This window comes from Pantherophis guttatus, chromosome 6, assembly GCF_059756535.1.
Source record: "Pantherophis guttatus breed Tessera chromosome 6, ASM5975653v1, whole genome shotgun sequence".
NCBI classification, from domain to species: Eukaryota; Metazoa; Chordata; class Lepidosauria; order Squamata; family Colubridae; genus Pantherophis; species Pantherophis guttatus.
In genome coordinates this window covers 87,290,697-87,308,507 of record NC_142068.1, presented here as the reverse complement: position 1 = coordinate 87,308,507, position 17,811 = coordinate 87,290,697, and the positions used below count along the sequence as shown (strand labels likewise).

General features: G+C 46.0%; 1 protein-coding gene and 1 pseudogene across 1 annotated transcript; both read left to right on the top strand.

The window, feature by feature from the left end:
• Positions 1-5,543: 5,543 nt before the first annotated feature.
• Positions 5,544-11,345, top strand: LOC148113186 (uncharacterized). The gene is made up of 3 exons (XM_087871867.1): positions 5,544-5,844; positions 7,265-7,368; positions 10,482-11,345. The coding sequence occupies exons 1-3, from the start codon at positions 5,737-5,739 to the stop codon at positions 10,711-10,713; spliced, it is 444 nt and encodes a 147-aa protein (XP_087727993.1). The 5' UTR covers positions 5,544-5,736; the 3' UTR covers positions 10,714-11,345.
• Positions 10,995-11,116, top strand: LOC117669199 (U5 spliceosomal RNA; annotated as a pseudogene).
• Positions 11,346-17,811: the final 6,466 nt, after the last annotated feature.

Here is a 17,811-nt window from a genome sequence, read left to right as displayed (position 1 = left end):
ACTCCTGTACACATGCATTGGGGAGCTGTTCTTCGGGTTTCCAGTGCTCTCTAGGCATTATATGTAATACCCAGCCATTAGAAGAACTATTTAGGCAAAAAATGCAAACAGGGTCATGAGAACGGTTAGATAAGGTTACCCTTTATTGAAAAAACCTAAAGGAAAATGAAAGAAAAAGCGCACAATAAAGCACAGGACTTTCTTACTAGGAAAAAAACAAAATAAAACCCAGAGGCAGTATTGAATAGAGAGCTGTTAGAAATCACTCTGGTCTCACCTCCATTCTTCACCTAGAACATAACAATCATTGTTGTGTTGTCTTATGATGTCAATCTTAGTGGAGATTCTGGTTCTCTCTGAGCTTGGTTGTTTCCTTGCAGGCATTTCATTACCCAATTAGATAACACCAGCAGTGGGGAGGGAGTGTGGGGTTGGCTCAGAGACACTCTCTCACCCCATACTCCCCCACTCCCACCCCATGTTAAATCATACTGATGATGTTACCTAGTTGGGTAATGAAACATTTTCAGCCCAGCTCAGAGAGCACCAGATATTCTCTTCTTTGGATTGCTGGCTTTAGACTTCTTGTGGTCCTTTTTAACCCCATAATGTCTCAGCTTTGATATAGTAGAATTTGTCTTTCTCTCAATCCTTCCTTCCTTTTTCAGGTTTGGTTTCAGAATAGAAGAGCAAGAAAACCTAAACTGTGGAGAAAGTAGTCGGCAGGAGGAAGCAACTGGCTGTCTTGGCGTGATCTGTTTGGGGGGACTCAATGACACCAGTGTGGAGACTCATCAGACACTGTGAGGGATCTCACAAAGATTGATGGTTTGTTGAGGGCACTTCCAAGAAAAGGCAGCACGCAAGGATGCAATCAAGTTAAATCTTTATTTAGAAATAAAGTAGGTAAAATGAGTTTCCTGGCATGGAGGCATCCATGCCTGGATTGAGCCCATGGATCAGTCCCGTAGGAAGTTAGAACAAGAGCCAAAGAGCAGCCCGTGTGCAGGGGTTCTTATAGGGGCCCCTGGCCCCTCCCTTACCAATGTGTGTGAGGGGGCCAGTGAATATGTGTGAGAGGGCGAGCCAGTGTCATGGACATGCAGATGCGTCGTTTACAGGACCAAACACAAACACTTACATAGAAGGTTTTGTCAGTCAATGGGTACAGGTTTTGTGAACAGGTCAGCTAACTGGTCGGTTGTGTTACAATGTTTGATATGTACAAACCCCATTCTGGCAAGCTGCCTGACATTCTTGTAGCAGATGTCTATGTGGCGGGACCTAGAGTCCACCGCGTATGCCCCCGAGATTCCAATTGTGACTGTGTTATCTTCTTGAATTTGGATGGGCAGAATAGGAGGTGCCCAGATGCTCGTTACGAGAGCATTGAACCAAATCAAGTCATTTGCTGTGTCCGATAGGCTGGCATATTCTGCCTCGGCCATGGAGCAAGAAACAAATTTTTGCTGCCTAACATGCCAATGGATAGGATAGCCATTTAGCAGTATGAGGAAACCAGAGGTGCTCCGTCTACTCTTGGTGTCACCAGCCCAGTCTGCATCCGAGTAAGCGGAGAGCTGGGCCGGCTTCCCCTTCTCTGGCTCCAGCATAAGGAGGGCATTGACTGTGCCCCTGAGGTACCTAAGTACCCTCTTGACAGCATTCCAGTGGAATTCCTTTGGATTTTCCACGTGCCTGAACAATAGATTCACGGCTAAAGCTATGTCAGGCCTGCTCCAATTGCTAATATATAGCAAAGAGCCAATCACAGATCTGTATAATTTATTATCTGTGAACTCAGGGCTGTCCTTGTGATCATGGCCATAGTATGAGGCTTTGTATGGGGCTACACGTTGGGTTAGACTCAACCATTTTGCATTTGGCCAACAACTCCTCAATCTTTTCTCTGGGATAATGCAAATCCCTTTTTAGTGGCCAAGTTATGCACACCCAGGTACCTGTCAACCCGCCCCAAGGACTTTAGGGTAAACTTTTCCCCTAGGGCCTTGGCAAATTCATCACACCTTTCCTTGCCAGGCCCTACATATAGGAGGTCATCCACGTAAACCAAAACCCGTTCTGTATCACCTTCAGTGTCACGTGTGAAAACGCATTCATCTGCATGAGATGCTCTGAAGCCAATTCGCTCTAAACCCTTTTTGAGGCAGTTGTACCAGAGTTTCCCCGACTGCTTGAGGCCATATAATCCCTTTTGGAGCAACCATGTGTTTCCCCCCTCCTGCTGGTAACCAGGAGAGGCCCTCACGTAGATCTGCCGGTCCAAGTTGGCGTGGAGGTAGGCTGTCTGGATGTCAAATTGGTAGACTTCCTTTCCCAGAGCAGCTGCAGTTACAAGGGCGGCCTTGACGCTTTCTGCCCAGACGGTCGGAGAATAGGAGAATGTAGTCTTCCATGTAGCTTTGGGCAAACCCCTGTGCTACCAAGTGGGCCTTGTACAGGTAGCAGCCATTGGCAAGTGGTTTGGCCTTGAAAACCCACCTTGTGCCAATGACCTTCTTCTCTTTTGGTGGTTGCCCGGGGGTGAAGACCTTGAGCTTTCTCAGGCTCTCCATCTCCTGTTCCATCGTGAGCTGCACTTCTCCTGTTCTTCAATGGGCAGCTCCTGGATGTCAGAGAAAGTCTTTGGGGTAACCATGATGCTGTCGACAGACTTGACGTGCCCAATGTCGATTCTCTTTGATGGGACCCCCTTGTTGGATTGCTTTGATCTTCTGACCTCCTGCCACTCACCGCCCTTTTCTTCTGCAGGTTCCTCACCGACTGGCTGTTCACGACCGCAATGTGGAGGCCCTTGTTCCCAGGCATTGGGCATCATGGGCCTCTGAAGCGTCGCTGGAGGTGAAGAGTCAGATGAAGATGGCGTGTCTTTCCCTTCAGGACTGGACGGTTCATCCTCCCCATCTGGACAAGGTAGGCTGACCTCTTCATCCTGTTCCTTGCTCTCGTTGATGGCAGGGTCTGTGGTTGTTTCAGGCAGTGTTGTGGTCGGTGCGGCTTTGCTGGGCCGGTTGATGTATGGGCCCAGATCATTTGAGTGGATCTGGGTCCAATTGGAGTCCTCTTCAAAGGAGGCAGATTGGAAGGTCACAGTCCTGCCCCCTTCTCTCAGGAACCAGTAGGCCTTGGAGCCAGGGGCATAGCCCAAGAACCTCAGTCTCTGGGAGATGGATCTCCCCTTCTTCCGCAGCTGCTTGGGGATATGCACCCAAGTGTAGGAGCCAAATACATGCAAGTGTCCCAAACTTGGCTTCCTACCTTGGACCAGAAAATATGGAGTCTGATCCACAACGCTGCTCCAGGTGCGGTTCAAGGTATAATTGGCGTAATGTACCACCTCTGCCCAGTATGATTCCGCAACTCCAGCATCCGCGATCAGGCTACGCACCATAATCTGCAGGATACTGTTTCATTTTTTGACCACGCCATTCTGCGCAGGGATAAAAGGCACTGTACAAAAATGGTGTATGCCCTTTATGCCTTACCTAGTCTTGGAACTTTCGGGACATGAACTTGGCCCCACGGTCACTCTGCAGCTGTGCGATCTTTGTCTTGTACTGGGTTTCCACGTAGTTGTACAGTGATTTTATGGTATCAAAGGCTTCAGACTTTTCTGTGAGGTATACACATAGGCGTACCTCGAGAAGTCATCGACGGCAGTGAGGAAATACTGCCTTTTCCCTAAGGATGGTATAAATGGCCCAACCAAATCAACATGTATTAATAGATATGGGTATTGGGTTTTATGCAGTGACACCTTAGGTATTGGGGCAGCCTTCCTCTTTGCCCTCTTACAGATGGTGCAGCCCGGAAACACCTCACAATTCTGGAGGTGAATCCTCTCAGCAAATTCCCCCATCTTTTTTGACCACTGGGAAGCTTGCATGGCCTAACCTCTGATGTAAGAAGTGGGTACATTTGGTATGAAGTGGCTTCCCCACTGACACCCCCTTGGCTCTGGTTGCCTTGTGCGGTGCTGGCACCTTAGGCCTTTTTTGGGGCTTATCTGCCTTAGGTGCCTGCTGAGGCTCGGGTTTCTTGCCCACATTGGCCTTGGAAGGCCATGGGGCTGGCTGAGGCGGTATGGGCGCAATTGCTTTGGCCTTGTGCCCCTTTGACAGCTTGGGGGCTGGCTGTGGGGCCTCTCTCTCTCTCTGCGCGCAGGCCTCTTCTGAGGTGGCACCCTGTGAGCTGTCTCCTGTAGCTGGGTACTCGGGGGAGAAATATGGCAAACCATTTATAGTGGTAACACTCCCAATGACCTTTTTGTCTCGAGTGACATGACCTCCCCCTTTGCGAAACAATACCTCCACCCTGCCATCATCACATAACTTGGTTATACTCAACAGGTTATTGGCAATGGAGGGAGCATGTAACACACCTTCAACATTGCCCAGCCCTGGTACAGATACAGTGCCCTCCCCAACAACCAAAGCATTGTTACCATTGGCAACCTTGACAGAGGAGTTAATTCTCCTTAACCTTTTAAAGCCTTGCTTCATGTTAGCAATGTGAGATGAAGCCCCAGAGTCCAGTAACCAGAGGCCAGTAGGGGCATCAGCCTTTGTGGCGGGGGTGAGGTAAGTAGTACACACGAAATTGCCCTTAGCACCACCTTTGCCCCTGCCAGGCCCCTTCTCTGCCCCCTGCCCCTTCCTTGATTGGAACCATGCTTAGGTCCTTGCTGGTAATGGGGGCAGTCCTTCTTCAGATGCTCCTCAGAGTCACAGATGAAACACTTGGGTAGAGCGTTAACCTGCTCTGAACTCTGGTGCCTCCTATTGATGCGCTGAGTTGTGGCCCTGGTGTATTCTCCTGCATCTCTACACCTCTTGTCTTCCTCATTGAGCCTCCCTGTGAGGTAGGACAGAGTCATGGCTTCCTTCCTGGTTCCCTCTAGTGAGACAATAAAATTGCCCCAACTTTTGTCCAGGGATGCCAGAATAACAGCGATCATGTTGGCCTCAGTCACGGGGTAGTCCCTGAGCACCAGTTCTGCCCTGAGTGCCTTCAACTTTCCCAGGTGTTCAGCCATTCTAGCCCCAAATTTCAGCTTGGTGTTATAAAACTCCGATGCAAGCCTTGTGGTGGAACCCAAGCTATCACTATTAAATAGGTGATATAACAACCCCCAAATCTCACCAGATGTGAGCCCATCTGGAATGCTGGGGTACAATTTAGCATTCAGTGAGCTCAGTAGAGTGGTATAGGCTTTCTTGTGCTACCACTCTTCTTGAGGCCCCCAAGGGAAAGTTGAGGGGTCTAAAACCATTTCTGGGGTCCCTTCTTTTAAGAGACATACCTGTATCTCTTTATTCCATATGTTGAAATTCTCACCCCCAGATGCAATTTCTCAAAATTATTAGGGAGTGCTGAAGCAGACGAGTAAAAAGGAGTAGAAAATACAGTTGCATTTTGTTGTCCATGGTACCTCTGCTTGGGTTCCATTGAAGTAAATGGGAGAGGGATCCCTCTGCTGGTGGATATAGGTATTTTTCTCTGATTATTTTTCTCCTTTTCAGATGGAGCGTACTGGGCATGCTCAGAGCTCATTCCAGCCCAGGAGCCGATGGGAGCGGACCTCTCTCTTGGTGCTTCAGAGCCAGGCTTGGGCCTAGGCCTGTGAAGCTCTGAAGATTCCTCTGGAAGCCCCCTTGGTACTGGAACACTTACCGGGTGGTGAAGGTGGCAAGATGGGGCCGGAAAGGCCCCAAAATGCTGAGGATCGCCTGGAAGGGCCCACCGCTGGTCCTGAAGACTCCGGAGGAGGCAGCCATCGTCGTAGGTGGAAGGCTCGGTTGGAGGCCCCATGAAGACATCGAGGTGAGTCCTCCGTTGCCTCGGTGGGGGAGTTGGGAAGGCTGGAGCTCCCAGGGGTTCTTCTGAGACTCTCTGGAGGCGCGGGCCCTGGCTGGGGGGCTCCGGACTGGATGCCCCCTCCTTGTTGGTCTCCTGGGTGTAGCGAAGGAGGCTGGCTACCCCCGACATCAAGGTTGTGTTCGTTGTGGCCTCCAGGGCCACGACCAAGGCTTGGATCACAGCTCTGATGCCTGCTGCAGCAGGTGCGGCTGGGCAGACTTCAAGGCTTCCTGGGGGGGGGGGAACGAGCAGTTTGCATGCTGCTTTGGCTGGTCACCATCGGTTGCTAGGCCTCGTGGCCTAGCTGAGGCCCACCAAGCCTTGCTGGAGTAGGTAGCCTGGGGGCCGCCATATTGCTTCCGGTTGGCCCCAAAAGCTGCAGGTTGCGATTTGGCGGGAATTTTCCCACCAAAAGCTCCGGGGCCCCAGGGGCCCCCAGGGTGGCCAGTGCCATGTTAGGTGGCCTCCTGGTTCCTGGGGAGGGACTTACCCAGCATCCAGAGGTTCCCTGCACTGGTGTCCCATGCGGCTTGGCTCCTGGCATCCCTCGGGCTGCTAGGAGCATTCGTAGCAGCTCTCTGCATTCCTCGCCAGTGAGCTGGTCTACGCTGGGGGTGGCCGGGTCTCTGGCCACCTCCCTGGTGTCCTGGCAGTCCTGGGTGGACTGCTGGCCTTCCATGCTTTCCTCTGTGGCTTGCAGCTGCAGGGAAGCGTGCGAAGGGGTTCCTGGCGTTCTGCTGAGTCCTCTGGGGGCATAGAGATCATCTGAGCCCTCCTCTGGATCGAAGCTAGTGTCAGGGATTGGATGGAGGGCTGCCATTCTTGATTGAAGACTTCTGGTCATAATCGGGGATTTCCTGCCATCCATCTCTTGGGGATTCTTGCTGGAACCTCCAGGCATCTTGCTTCTGCTGGCTTGGAAGCATTGCCTTGAACCATCCTCTGCTACCACTTTGTGAGGGATCTCACAAAGATCGATGGTTCGTTGAGGGCACTGCCAAGAAAAGGCAGCACGCAAGGATGAAATCAAGTTGAATCTTTATTTAGAAATAAAGTAGGTAAAATGAGTTCCCTGGCATTGAGGCATCCATGCCTGGATTGAGCCCATGGATCAGTCCCGAAGGAAGTTAGAACAAGAGCCAAAGAGCAGCCCCTGTGCAGGGGTTCTTATAGGGGCCCCTGACCCCTCCCTTATCAATGTGTGTGAGGGGGCCGGAGGGCCGTTAACTCTCCCCAATGGGGCTGCAGGGGCCGGAGCACCTTGACCCACCAGTGGGATCGAAGGTGCCTCTTTGCTCCCATCTGGTGGCCTTTTAAGAAGCTGCCATGGCTGGCACAAAACACCTAACAGACACCTCCAAATATTTCTACTTCTGTGAAGCAGAAAAGAAGCAGATCCCTCCACATCACAAAACAGCCTCTCTGCTGGAGCTCTGTGGACTGCGACTCCAAATCTGGGACTCCAAATCTGGGACTCCGAATTACCAGGTAATCTGTAGCATGGTGACCAGAGTATAGTACTTTGACCCATTATCTCAACTAGTCTAAATCTAGGTTGTTTTGAACATAACATGAGTTCCAAATATCTTGGAAGAAGTGCTAGGTTCAATACTTGTGTAATAAGTATGGAGTAGAATTCTTCCTTCAGAACTTTTGACAATGGCTCACCCAGTGGTGGGATTCAGCCAGTTCGCACCACTTTGGGGGAACCAGTTGTTAACTTTCTGAGCAGTTTGGTGAACTGGTTGTTGGAAGAAATCATTAGGGCAGAGAACCGGTTGTTAAATTAGTTGAATCCCATCACTGGGCTCACCCCATCTTCTTGTATTAGTGCAGCATTGGCTTTCCTGGTATTGTTATATAGTACCACGTTTCCCCCAAAATAAGACCCTGTCTTATTTTTTTTGAACCCTGAAATAAGCGCTTGGCCTTATTGCCATGCGCTCAAAAGCCCGATTGGGCTTATTATCAGGGGATGTCTTATTTTTGGGGAAACAGCATAGAAAAGGTATCAATTCCAGTCAATTTGATTGTGGGTGAGGCCTATTGCTGTATTTCACCTGGCCTTGCTCTATACCAGTGGTGGTGAACCTTTTCGGCAGTGAGTGTCAAAATGGGAATGTGCATGCATGCGTGTGTGTGTGCAGGAAACCAGAAGAGCAGCTTCCCTGCGTGTTCACACAGGAGCGACAGAAACCAGAAGCTCAGCTTTCCGGTGCACGCATGTGCGCCAGCCACCTAGTCTTCCAGTTTCTATCGTGCATGCGTGCGCAAAGACTAGCTGGCCGGCACGCATGCATGCGCCGGAACCCAGAAAAGCAACAGGTGATGGCTGGTGTGCCTAGAGAGATGGCTCTGCGTGCCGCTTCCAGCATGCGTGCCATAGGTTCGCCATCATGGGCCTAGGAACTCTATAGAACACGGAATGTTTTTTAGGCAAAGCATGAAATTTCTCTGCTATTTTAATGTGCTGCATACTTTCCCTAGGCGTTGTATGTAATATCCAAGCATTAGAAGAACTATTTAGGCAAAGAATGCAAAGAGGGTCATGAGAAGGGTTAGGTAAGATTACCCTTTATTGGAAAAAACGTATAGGAAAATGAAAGAAGAAATGCCCAATAAAACACAGGACTTTCTTACTAGAAGAAAAAAAACAAAGAAAGACCGGTATTAACCTGCTTGTTGCAAGAAAGAAGGCTACAATGGCATTTTAGGAGGAGTATTTTATATTTGCCGGTTTGCCTTTTGGCATTATATAGAATGGCTAGGAAATGTCTGAAGGCTTTAGCATTTCATACTTTGAGGTCCCATTTTTTGGCATTCTATAGACTTCCAATAGAATGCCTAATCTCACACATTGACGGTAACATATATATGTTCAACTGAGTTCTATTTAAATGAATGGGTAGATAGATTGATAGAATCATAGTAGGTAGTTAGGTATATAGTAGGTAGGTAGATGATAGGTAGGTAGGTATATAAGTAGATAGGTAGATGGTAGGTGGATGATAGATTGATAGGTATGTAGATAAGTAGATAAATAGGTAGGTAGTAGGTAGGTATATGATAGATTAATAGAAGATTGATTAATAGATTGAGAGACAATAGATAATAGATGGTGATAGGAAGATAGGTAAGTAGATGGTAAGTAGGTAGATGATTGATAAGTAGATGATAGGTAGTTAGGTAGGTAGGTAGATGGGTAAGTAGATGGTAGAAAGAAAGTTGATAGATGAATGATGATAGATTGAGAGATGATAGATAATAGATGATACAGAAGATAGATAGATGACAGACAGACATGATAGTTATTTGATGCTTGTGGTGTTTTTTGTTGTAGCTTCCTCAGGGTTCAGGTGAGCTGTAAATATCTAATCTAAAGCACAATTGCATCTAATTGAATCCAACATCCATACTGGATGGGATAGTGGATAGGAACTTGAATCAGGGCTAACCTAAATGCTTTAAGATTTACATGGAAACTAATCAAGGACAGGACCAACCTAGAACTAAGGAGAAATTTCCTGAGGGTGCAAACAGTTAAGTAGTGAAACAATTTACCTCCAGAAGTTGTGGGTGCTCCATCACTGGAGGTTTTTAAGAAGAGGCTGGCCAGCCACTTGCCTGGATTGGTATATAGAGCCTTTTGCTTGAGCAGGGGTTGGACTAGATGACCTCCAAGGTCCCTTCCAACTCTGTTATTCTGTACTTAAAGCAACTTTAATAAGCACAGATAAAATCGGGGAAATGCAAATATTTGGTACTTCTAGTCAGTTTTAGATCCTGGATAAGATTTTTTTTTTTTTGCTGTTGTTGGTTGCAACACCTGTACAACAGAGGTTTGTTTACAGTCCTTACTAGGATCTCAATCGCAATAGAGAAAATAGGCCCTCCCCACCCCAATCTATATGTTCACAAATAAATTTATAAGCCACCCCAGTTTAGGGACTTCAAGGAAGCATTTAAAAAGCGTACAGAATGCATTAATTGTGTAAACGAGTGAGAAGGTCTTTTACCGGTGTTACGTATTGTATATAGTTGTCATTTGAAGTTCTCAGTCTGGTCCTCTGTTGGAGCGGGAAAATACTCTCTCTTGATTGGTTGTGGGCTGATCAGCTTCCCTATAAAAGGAGCTGTGTCAGCCAGGGAGCAACAGTTGCCTCACAGGCAGTATTGAATAAAGAGCTGTTAGAAATCACTCTGGCCTCAACGCCATTCTTCACCCAGAACATAACAACAACCGTAGTTGTGTTGTCTTGTGATGTTAATCTTGGTGGAGATTCTGGTTCTCTGAGCTTGGTTATTTCTTTTCAGGCATTTCATTACCCAATTAGATAACACCGTCAGTGGGGAAGGAGTGTGGAGTTGGCTCAGAGTTACTCTCTCACCCCATACTCCCCCACTCCCACCCCATCTTAAATCATACTGATGATGTTACCTAGTTGGGTAATGAAACATTTTCAGCCCAGCTCAAAGAGCACCAGATATTCTCTTTTTTGGATTGCTGGCTTTAGACTTCTTGTGGTGCTTTTAACCCCATAATGTCTCAGCTTTGATATAGTAGAGTTTGTCTGTCTCTCAATCCTTCCTTCCTTTTTCAGGTTTGGTTTCAGAATAGAAGAGCAAGGAAACCTAAACCGTGGAGAAAATGGTTGGCAGGAGGAGGCAACTGGCTCTCTCAGCGTGATCTGTTTGGGGGGACTCAATGACACCAGTGTGGAGACTCATCGGACACCTCCGAACATTTCTACCTCTGGGAAGGAACCCAAGAAGCAGATCCCTCCACACCACAAAACAGCCTCTCTGCTGGAGCTCTGTGGACTGGGACTCTAAATCTAGGACTCCAAATCCCCCTCTGGATCTGGATTGGTCCCTGCCTTTCCACAACCTATCCAACACAACAACAAAACCCTCTAAAGATCCACTCCTAAGACCCATATCTCAACAGCAGATTTCTTCAAATCCACAGCTGGGGGATCTTTTCTGTTCTACCAGAACTTGCTCGTGTTCTGTTCCAGCTAAGGATCTCCATACGGAAAACGTTGAACTTTTTGGTCCTGACTCCCGAGGCATCTAAACATGGACAAATATCCCAGGCTGGTTTGTATGGTAATATACTCCGTTTTTCTATTCAGATTGTATACATCTTCCACCTTTTGCTAAAGATTTCCATGAAGAAAGAACATTTATGAGTTTTGTTCTCATGTTTTGAGGCCCCCAAAATTCAATTTTTGGTGACATCTGCACCCACCTTCCTACTTTTTGCTAAGGGCCTGAAGATTTGGCTCTGCCAGTTGGCCTGGGACCCCAATGGGGTCCATACTCTGGAGGGGGTTAACAGATTAAGGCAAGACCACTCCCCACCCCTAACCCCCACAACCCCAGTGTGCATCTTGCTCCCTTCTTCCCCACCTTTTAATGTAATGTTTTATTATGGTTCCTTGAATAAACAGCCAACTTTTAGACTGGATTTGGCATTCTTTAAAAATCCTAAAATAAGTAAAACGAATGAAGAGGGGGAACAGGAGGTAGCTTTTCTGCGGGGATCGGCCTGCGAAGGTCTCAATTTGGGACATTGGATGAAGCCTTTGAGAAGCCTTCAAGGCAGGGATTCAGAAGGCTTTGGAAGAAGATTGCAAGGAGACTACCGTGAAAGAAAACTTAAGGCCCTCTGCCCATGGTTGTGGGGAAACATCCAAGGCGGCTGCAGACTTGTTGGGACAGGAAGCTTTTTTTCTTTGGTATTCAAGGAGCAGCCTTGGGACAGACCCCCCACATCTCCTCCCAATGGCAGAGAAGGCATGCTATGGATGCCATCAATCAAGGAATTCCGGCTGGCCGAATCCAGGGGAAGAGGTTTCTCTGCCTTGGCCCCAGCTCTTTGGAACATCTTCCCTTCTGAGGTGAGATTGGCTCCCACCTTCTGATCTTCCATAAGGACCTGAAAACCCAGCTCTACCAGTTGGTCTAGCACCCCAATGGAGAAGCATCACACTGGGTGCTTGATCAACTAATACCCAGCTCCCACCTCTGTGTACATTCTCCTCCCTTCCTCCCCATCTTTAAGCTGTAATTTGTATTTTATGATGATTCTGTTGTGATTTCACACACACACACACACACACACAGTTTTATTTTGATGTTGTAAATCCCCTCCAGAGTCGTCTTGCAAGGAGGTGGGCGGCAGGCGAATGTAAGAAATAAATAAACAGCCTTAACTAACCTGGCTCTAATCAGGCTTTTTGATGAGGAGAAATCTGGGTCTAAATTGGGGGAAATCCAGCAGGTAATGACAGGTTCTGGAGAAATGTTGAGTAGTTCGGAGAACCAGCAAATACCACCTCTGCCTGGCCCCAGAGTGGGGTGAGAATGGAGATTTTGCAATATCCTTCTCCCAGGAGTGGGGAGGGAATGGGGATTTTGCAATATCCTTCCCCTGCCACGTCCACCAAGTCGTGCCAAGCCACACTACACCCACCAAGCCACGCCCACAGAACTGGTAGTAAAAAAAAAAATTGGATTTCACCACTGGTCTAAATGGACTATTTTGGGATCCTTTTCTCCTAGGAGCAAACTGGAGTTTCTGGTTGAAAATTCCACTCGGCTAATAGATTCATGAGCCACCTAAAATGGATTTTAAGTTTTGGGTGCTAATTTATTAAACCCTGAGCTCTTAATGTTCTTAAGGGGGGGAATATGGTTTAAATAAAAGAACTGAATGAGTATCTGGAACTGCTTTTTGGTAGGGATGGCTTTCAATAAACTTTGCTCTTGAAATGGGTTGCCTGTGCTTGATTGTTCCTGTCGTGTTCTACTTAGGTAAGGGGGGATGTTTGAGTGTCAATGGTTGAGTCATTCGGAGCCAAGTATATGTCAAAGAGATTTGTCTTTTCTATTTCAGAAGATAAGCTATCCTTCATGGCTGGAGAGAATGCCCTTGAATTAAGGCCCAGGCAGAGAAAAGAGACAGCGTGCAAATAAAGATCAACCGAGGCATTTCTTTCAAATGTGCTAAAATGAGAATTACTCACTTGGATAATCCATCTATCTCAGGAGCTCTTAATTTCACTTCTCATTCTCCCCGGGGACAGTACCCCTGGGCCTGGGTTTATTTTAACAGCCAAATTCAAGACCTTTGCAAAACTCAACATCCTGTATTTCCCTGATCTGGGCTTGCAGATAAAAATACATTCTTGTGCACCTTTCCAGGGGTGAAATCCAGCAGGTTCTGACAGGTTCTGCAGAACTGATAGTGGAAATTTTTGCAGTTCAGAGAACTGGTAGCGGAAATTTTGAGTAGTTCAGAGAACCAGCAAATGCCATCTCTGGCTGGCCCCAGAGTGGGGTGGGAATGGGGATTTTGCAGTATCCTTCTCCTGGAGTGGGGTGGGAAGGGAGATTTTGCAGTATCCTTCTTCTGCCACGCCCACCAAGCCACACCACGCCCACCAAGCCACGCCCACAGAACTGGTAGTAAAACAATTTGGATTTCACCACTTTGGAGTTTCCCTGAAGAAACTCTGGGAAAATGGAATGGGAAGTTGGGTTTCTTTGTAACATCTAGAACATTTGTTCTAAGTATTGGTCTTGAACAGAGGAGTGGGTTGGATCTCCTTTTCAATTTTCTGAAGCTGGGATGATGGTCAAATTAACCCGAAAAGGGAGTCTAGTAATTCCAAAATATGTAAATGAAAAGAGACAGGTGGCTATAGAAATTTAATACATTTAATAAACAAGTAAATAAATACATTGTCCTTTGGATCCCCAGCAAACTACAGTCACAGTGCGTGCATGCACACAGCTAAGAGATATTCTTTTCAAGGATTTTTAAGCTAAACCTTTTCCAACTAACACTACTGGGATAGTGTGATCTGTAGCTCACTTCATCAGACAACTGGAGTCTTCCAGCTGATGGTGGTGAATTTGATATTGGCTAAAGGGTAAGAGGACTTGATTTGAAATTGATATTGGCTTGACTTCAAGTTGACCTCTTGATATAGTTTCTCTTGAAACAGTCCTTTCCTTCCCAGCTGTTTTTCTGATGGCTCTTTCAGGCACCTATAATGTTTTATTGACATCCTGCTATCTGGTTTTCTTTTTAAAGTTACGACGATGACGACACACTGGGAAAAAATGAATTATGACTGTTTTTTTCATAGTTACGACCGTTGCAGCATCCCCCATGGTCACATGATCAAAATTCAGTTGCAGTGTCCCGGGGTTACGTGATCCCCTTTTGCGACCTTCTGACAAGCAAAGTCAACGGAGAAGCTTGATTCACTTAACAACTGTATTATTAGCTGAAGAACTGCAGTGATTCGCTTAACAATGGTGGCCAGAAAGATCGTAAAATGGGGCGGCGCTCAACAACTGTCTCGCTTAACAACAGAAATTTGGGCTTAATTGTGATCATAAGTTGAGAACTGCCTGTAAACAGCAGTTCTTTTTTTTTAATAAAAGTTTTTTATTTTTATTTCTTATAAAACGTATATAGATGTACAATCTCTTTAACCATTCTTATCGCACATATTATCTTTTGGTTTCCATATTGATTCATTCTTCATCCTAAAACTTTAAAATACATTGGAAGTTGCTCTTCTACCATTCCATATCTCCCTTCTTCTACAACAACCATTCCTCTCCTTCTCCCCTCTTACCTTCCCTCCCTTCTTCTATTCTTTTCAACTTTCTTCTTTCCTCCTCTCCTTCCCCTTCTCTCCTTCCCCTTCCTTTCCCCCACTCCTCCCCTCTTCCTCTCTTTCTAACTCTCTCTCCTACTCTTATTTCCCCTCCTTTTCTTCCTCTCCTTTTCCCTTTCTTCTATCTCTCTCTCTCTCTTTTCCTCCCTTCTCCTCTCTTTTTCCTACCTGTCCCTCTACTCCTCTCTCCCTTCCCTCTCCGTCGTTGTGTCCATTTTCAATTCAATATTTTGTCAAGATGGTATTCGAGCAACCCCGATCTTATATTTACCCACATTTTCCTTTCAATTTCTTTTCTATTTTGCTGGTTAGGCATATATCATCCTTAACGTACATTTATATAGTACCTCTTTTTTCATTTCCCCCCTCCTTCCCCCTTTTTCATTTACTCAGGTGTCATCTGGGTTTCTATTTTTTTTTTTTTTTTGGTCTTTTCCCTCATTTATTTTTATTCATATTCCTGAATATAAACAGCAGTTCTCATGCTTAGGGAAGGTTGAACTGCCTTATCCTTACCGTCATTACAAAGTAAATAGGGCAGATATAATTGTTTTTGGTGGCTCCTGTAATCTTCCTCATACTGCATCGTAGTCTTTTTTCCCCCTCTCTTATCTGCTGATAAAATGCATTATTTTCTCCAAATTTTTATTGTTAATGAATTAACTGCCGCTACTTCGCTTATCTTCGGGCTGCTTATCTGTCAGAAGAAGGGGTCTTCTTCTGGAGGATAATGGGCAAAAGAAAATGCTATCTGAAGAACTAAAAAAGTGAGATCCTGCCAGGAATCCCTCGGAGATGGAAGATTTCTATCTCGTTCATTGCAAACTCTAGATTTAGAAACCAGGCATTGCAAAATGATGAGTGATGAGAAAAAGAAACCAAAGGATCTTCCAAGAAACTGTAGAGTTTTCCCAGAATGGATGGAGAGTAAGTGAAGGAAGACACATTGAGACTAAATATTTTAATTGCATAGTTCTGGGTAAAAAAATGAAACATGGTCATGATTGGCCCAACAAGGATGCAAAATATTCAGGGAAAGGGTGCATCCAGGAAGAAGAAGTCCAAATGGCCAAATAGCAGAGATGAGGGTGCTTTAAAGGGGCTGGAAGGGAAAGGCACAAGCCACAAAAGACAACTTTGTACAAATGGAAACTTCCTGCAATCTGCATTTTTTTTTTACATGGATAAAACAGCCAGGGTATGTTTCCTGGTTTAAGAAAATAATCCAAATCCATTCCTCAAAGTCATGAGAAATCTGCATTTTTTTTCTCCAGAACATAAAAGATGTTAATATATTCTCTCCATCATCTAGAGCAAGTGGTGTTACAAGGGTCATTTCAAACGTACACATACTCTGTATTATTTTCTCGGCCAAAATCATCTCTATTCATAGGCTGTTTTCTCTATGTGGCAGAACATTTGAGTCCTTTCCTTTTTCTACTTTTTCTTCTTTCCCTTCTTCTCCTCCTTTTCCTTCTTCTCCTCCTCCTCCTTCAGAAATCTGTGCTGCATTCATGGTTTCTACCAGCAGTGAAGTCCAATTGTTTTTACTACCGGTTCTGTGGGCGTGGCTTGGTGGGCGTGGTGTGGTGTGGCTTGGGCATGGCTTGGTGGGCATGGCAGGGGAAGGATACTGCAAAATCTCCAATCCCACCCTACTCCAGGGGAAGGATACTGCAAAATCCCCATTCCCTCCCCACTCCTGGGGGAAGGTTATTGCAAAATCTGCATTCCCATCCCACTCTGGGGCCAGCCAGAGGTGGTATTTGCTGGTTCTCAGAACTACTCAACATTTCTCCAGAACCTGTCAGAACCTGCTGGTCTCCACCCAGTTGAGTTCCATCATGAAAATGTCTTAAATCCAAATACTGAATGATTCAATTCTGAGTGTTTATCAAAGACAGCGATGTAAAGAAATATGACACCCTGCAAGAAATGAATGCTTGTTCACAGAAGCAAAACTAATAGTGTATATAGACTTTTAAAAAATAAATAAAAACACCCCAGAAGTAGACTGGTAGCATCTTTTCTAACTAAAACATTTATCCAAGGGCAAGTTGCAGCTAATGAAAGCTTATGCTTTTACGGTAGTAGCACTGGTTAATTGGAAAAAAGTGCTACCAGAATGATGACTTCTGATGTTCGGCTAGCTATCCTATCCTTACACTGCATGTAAGAAAACTCATCATCTGCCTAATTGGTGTAAGGAAGTGAGAGGTCACCTTTTCAGGTCAAGCAGGACAAGCAAGTTGAAGAGAATGGGGTACTTAAGAAAGGGTGTGGGAAAACCTGGGGAAAGAGTGATCAGGAGTGAATGGCAGCTCAGCAAATGTGGATTGAACAGAAAAGCGAATGGCCAGGAGAAATAAGTACATTAAGGTGGCTTGGTCATATAGAGACAATGTTTTAGCAATATTATTTCTTCTCCTTCTCCTTCTCCTCCTCCTCCTCCTCCTCCTTCTCTTCCTCCTCACTTTATGACAAGATTGCCTAAAAAAATCTTTCACCAGAGAGAACATATCAGTGGTGAAATGCATTTTTTTTTTACTACCGGTTCTGTGGGCCTGGCTTGGTGGGCATGGTGTGGCTTGGTGGGCATGGCTTGGTGGGCATGGCAGGGGAAGGATACTGCAAAATCTCCATTCCCACCCCAATCTAGGGGAAGGATACTGCAAAATCTCCATTCCCACCCCCCTCCAGGGGAAGGATACTGCAAAATCTCCATTCCCACCCCAATTGATTTGCCATAATAAATACCAGTTTATTTTAGTTACATAATTTCATTAATAATGAGATATATGTTGAAAGCCAGAACACAACGATTGGTTTTAATAACTAGGAAGGTCCGATAGAGTAAGGCCAGATCATTACTTAAGGTCCGGGGTTGGGAATTTTTGTGGATATCAACTCCCAGAATCCCTCAGCCAGGTGAAGAATTCTGAGAGTTGGATGTCCACGAGTCATAATGTTGCCAAGGTTGGGGACCCCAGACCAGGGGTGAAATACAAAATTTTTGTATTTTTCCCTACCTGTTCTGTGCCTTGGTGGGTGTGGCAGGGGAAGGATACTGCAAAATCCCCATTCCCACCGCATTCTGGGACCAGCTAGAGGTGGTGTTTGCCAGTTCTCCAAACTACTCAAAATTTCTGCTACCAGTTCTCCAGAACCTGTCAGAACCTGCTGGATTTCACCCCTGGAACATATTCACCAGACGAATATACTACTTGGATAA

What these genes read in the sequence shown, in the direction of transcription:
- LOC148113186 (XM_087871867.1), top strand. Translation starts at nt 5,737, where the DNA reads ATGCTGAGGATCGCCTGGAAGGGCCCACCGCTGGTCCTGAAGACTCCG. An exon ending in GGCCCCATGAAGACATCGAG is followed by an intron (nt 5,845 to 7,264) that starts GTGAGTCCTCCG and finishes TCTGTGAAGCAG; the next exon opens with AAAAGAAGCAGATCCCTCCA. An exon ending in CTGGGACTCCGAATTACCAG is followed by an intron (nt 7,369 to 10,481) that starts GTAATCTGTAGC and finishes TTCCTTTTTCAG; the next exon opens with GTTTGGTTTCAGAATAGAAG.